This window comes from Hylobates moloch, unplaced genomic scaffold, assembly GCF_009828535.3.
Source record: "Hylobates moloch isolate HMO894 unplaced genomic scaffold, HMol_V3 SCAFFOLD_5176, whole genome shotgun sequence".
NCBI classification, from domain to species: Eukaryota; Metazoa; Chordata; class Mammalia; order Primates; family Hylobatidae; genus Hylobates; species Hylobates moloch.
Window position 1 is genome coordinate 880 of NW_026657451.1, and position 3,992 is coordinate 4,871.

Below are 3,992 nucleotides of genomic sequence, written 5' to 3' on the forward strand. Positions count from 1 at the left end.
CTTTCTAACTTATGCATCTATACATGTGTTGACCCTTCCTGTCATTAGAACATGAGGTCTAGCCAGGTGCGGTGGCTCACACCTATACTCCCAACACTTTGGGAAGCTGAAGCAGGCAGATCACTCGAACCCAGGAGTTAGAGAACAGCCTGGGCAACATGGTGAAACCCCATCTCTACGAAAAATACAAAAATTAGCTGGGCATGGTGGCATGCGCCTGTGGTCCCAGCTACTCAAGAGGCTGAGGTGGGAGGATCACTTGAGCCCTGGAGGCAATGGTTGCAGTGAAATGCGATCATACCACTACATTCCAGCCTGAGTCACACAGTGAGACCCTATCTTAAAAAAAAAAAAAAAAAAAATGAGGTCCACAGGGACAAGAATTTTTGCCTCTTTTGGTCACTGCTGTATCCCCAGTCCTGGAATGGTGCCTGAAATGTATGTCACTGGCACTCAATAAATATATTCCACTGAATGAGTAGATTTAACTAGGAATCCACCTCTCTACAATAAGGACATCATGTGTAAGAATACAATACCAGATTGCACTTTTCTCAACAGCCCTTCTGGATAAAATAATTGATTTTTTTTTTTAAACATGTTTGCAACACCTGTGCCTAGGGATGGGCACTCAAACACCTGTCCCTCTAGAAGACAGAAAGCCTTACCTCGATTTTCAGGCTGTCATGCTCCACCGTGAAGTCAAGTCTGGAAGGTGCCACATCAAAGGTAGTCCTCTCCCCTCGATAGAATGGAATCTGGAAGGAAGAGTCTGTTAATCACTAAGAACCACTAACATGATCAATCAGCAATATTAATAATCGATCTAGCAGCCCACAAATGACAAGGGATTCAAGACAGACCAAGAGAAACATTCATCATAACTGTTGCAGATTTGAAAAGAGAAAGACTTGCCCTTTTTGTAGCTATTACTAAGGGGTGAGTGTCTCATCTTAAGTAAGTTACTGCTTAACAGCCTGTTCAGAGAACTGCAGGCCAACCATCTTTTCCTTTAACACCCAAACAGCATTGGCTTTTACTGTGTCATGAGAGTCCCAGACATAAACAGAAGGGAAATCTGCTTCACTCACCACAGTGTAGCTCCCACTTGGCAATGAATAGAAGGAGAATGAGCCATCTTCTCTGGAGACCGTGTAGCACAAATACACCAGACTCTCGTCTTGGGGCTGGAACCCAGGCACTGGTGAGACATTGCAGCCCAGGACATCCTGTGCCAGGGGGGAAAAAAGACAAGACTTCCTTTTCCATTTACATGTTCTGAATACCATCAATTAGCCACATCATAGGAAAATTTTTGTAAGTTTCATGTCAATATATGTATTTCTGAAATCTAAGACACATTAATACAGATAAAAGGAACAAAAATCTTGACATTCAAGTTGTAAAGTTAAAAACTGGCACAGTCTTCTCGGGAAAAATGACATGACTGTCCTTCCTTATGATAGGCCACCATTCTCCAAATAAGGAAACGGAGGCTGAGGAAGGTAATATGACCGGCCCAGGGTCGCACAGCTAGGAAGAGGCATTTGTTTAAACCTGAGATTTGTTTAAACCCAGGTCTGATTTCAAAGCCCGTGTACTTTCCATCACATACCACTGCCTCCCAGTGTAGATGTGCAATGTCTTGTGAGTCAATGGAGACACATGATATTCTTGAATTTTTTTTATTTTTTATTTTTTATTTTTTTTTGAGACAGTCTCACTGTCACCCAGGCTGGAGTGCAGTGGCGTGATCTCGGCTCACTGCAACCTCCACCTCCTGGGTTCAAGCGATTCTACTGCCTCAGCCTCCCACACAGCTGGGACTACAGGCATGTGCCAACATGACTGGCTAATTTTTTTGTATTTTTAGTAGAGACGGGGTTTCATAATGTTGGCCAGGCTGGTCTAAAACTCCTGACCTCAAGTGATCTGCCCACCTTGGCCTCCCAAAGTGCTGGGATTACAGGCATGAGCCACCACACCCAGCCTGAGACACACGATATTCTTAAGTGTTAAAATGATAAATCAAACCAGACCTGCATTTTTTAAAACAGTACGTTCTGGTCTATAATCCCCCACCCTCCTACCCTTCACACCATCTCTTTTGTTCTTTTCTTTGCTTACCTCTTTAGTTACTAAAGAAGAAAAGAGAAGAAACTTCACCCCTTTCATGGGCTCCCCATCACTTCGGACAGAGCCAGACACATTGTAGCCAGCAACTATGAGGGGACTGGCCGCATTGGCATTGGAGTTGGTTACACGCACTGTCGTGCTTGCCTGTAACAGAAAAAGATTTTAACTTGCGAAAAAATAAATACTTGCAAGGTGTCTAACAACATGAGGACAGGCTGAAGCTAAGATATTAACTGGGAAACGTAATCTATAAAATTGCTTATTCAGTATGATCACTTTTTTTTCTTTTTTTGAGACAGAGCCTCACTGTGTCACACAGGCTTGAGTGCAATGGCACAACCTCGGCTCACTCCAACCTCTGCCTCCTGGGTTCAAGAGATTCTCCTGCCTCAGCCTCCCAAGTAGCGGGGATTACAAGCGCTTGCCACCACGCCCGGCTAATTTTTGTATTTTTAGTAGAGATGGGGTTTCACCATGTTGGCTAGGCTGGTCTGGAACTCCTGACCTCAGGTGATCCACCCGCCTCAGCCTCCCAAAGTGCTGGGATTACAGGCATGAGCCACCACGCCTGGCTGATCATTATTTTTTAATGCCCAAAATGAAGTGAAAGGAAATGTGGCAAAATGTAAATAATACTGATTTTGTCTATACGGTGCTATTTTACTTGTATACTTTTCCAACTTCCAAAATTTCTGTTTCCACTGCTTTATACTCCTCTATATGTTTCAATTTTTTAATGAGCATATTTTGCTTTTTTTCTATTTTTAATGATATATACTGTTAACTGAAGATTAGCCTAAAGCTGCCTCCTTACATATTTTAAGTTTGGCCTAAAGGTTTGTCTATACATATTGCCAAGTCTCAGCCAATTCAAGCAGCCATCCTTCAACTACTCACAGGCGGCCAACTGTTCAAACCATGTTCAAATAAGACAAATGTCCAGCTGTAACCGATCCAACTGTTTCTGTACCTCACTTCCGCTTTCTGTCCGTCACTTTCTTTTTCTGTCCATAAACCCTTTCCAATCACACAACAGTGCCACAGTTGCTGTAAACCTATTCTGGCTCAGGGGCCTGCCCAATTGACAAATTGTTCTATGCTCAATTAAACTCTGTTTAATTTGTCTTAAGTTGTTCTTTTCATAATATGTGTATATTTTTAAACATTTTTGTTAAGGTACAATAAACACAGAGAAAAGTGTACATATTCTAAGCATACAGCACAGGGCTTGTCACAAATTGGGTACTGGTTACCCAACAGAATAGCACCAGCAAGCCAGAAGCACCCCTCACACTTGCTTCTGGTCACTAACCCCCCAGGAGGATAAACATTATCCTGACTTCTAACAACATGCTTCACTTGAAAATCCCAATCTCATATTAATGAACTCAGATTCTTCAATGCAGACAATTAACATATAATGTAAACCTTAAAATCTCTTCTATTTATAAATGTGTAAGCTCTTCCATTTCGAATAAATTTTTTTTTTTTTTTTTTTTTTTTTGAGACGGAGTCTCACTCTGTCACCCAAGCTGAAGTGCAGTGGTGCAATCTTGGCTCACTGTTACCTCCACCTCCCAGGTTCAAGTGATTCTCCTGCCTCAGCCTCCCAAGTAGCTGGGATTACAGGTGCATGCCACCATTCCCGGCTAATTTTTTTGTATTTTTAGTAGAGATGCGGTTTCACCATGTTGGCCAGGCTGGTCTCCAACTCCTGACCTCAAGTGATCCGCCCACCTCAGCCTCCCAAAGTGCTGGAATTACAGGCATGAGCAACTGCGCCCAGCCTCGAATAAAATATTTTTAAATGTTGCTGCAGAAGAGAAAAACCCCCAAAACCAAAAGTCATAAACAGT

The 3,992-nt window shown here is 42.6% G+C and overlaps 1 protein-coding gene across 1 annotated transcript; it reads right to left on the minus strand.

Moving 5' to 3' along the window:
- Positions 1 to 634: 634 nt before the first annotated feature.
- On the minus strand, positions 635 to 2,333 carry LOC116465441 (BOS complex subunit NOMO3-like). The gene is made up of 3 exons (XM_032148513.2): positions 2,128 to 2,333; positions 1,092 to 1,229; positions 635 to 758 (listed from the first exon to the last, which is right to left on the minus strand). Exons 1-3 carry the CDS (start codon positions 2,173 to 2,175, stop codon positions 648 to 650), a joined length of 297 nt encoding a protein of 98 aa, XP_032004404.1. The 5' UTR covers positions 2,176 to 2,333; the 3' UTR covers positions 635 to 647.
- Between the last annotated feature and the right edge of the window lie 1,659 nt (positions 2,334 to 3,992).

Bases quoted from the DNA above. Each gene is read 5' to 3' on its own strand.
- LOC116465441 (XM_032148513.2), bottom strand. From the start codon at position 2,175: ATGAAAGGGGTGAAGTTTCTTCTCTTTTCTTCTTTAGTAACTAAAGAG. The intron at 1,230-2,127 runs GTAAGCAAAGAA...CCCCTGGCACAG, and splicing joins CTTCTTTAGTAACTAAAGAG to GATGTCCTGGGCTGCAATGT. The intron at 759-1,091 runs GTGAGTGAAGCA...TCTTCCTTCCAG, and splicing joins CAAGTGGGAGCTACACTGTG to ATTCCATTCTATCGAGGGGA.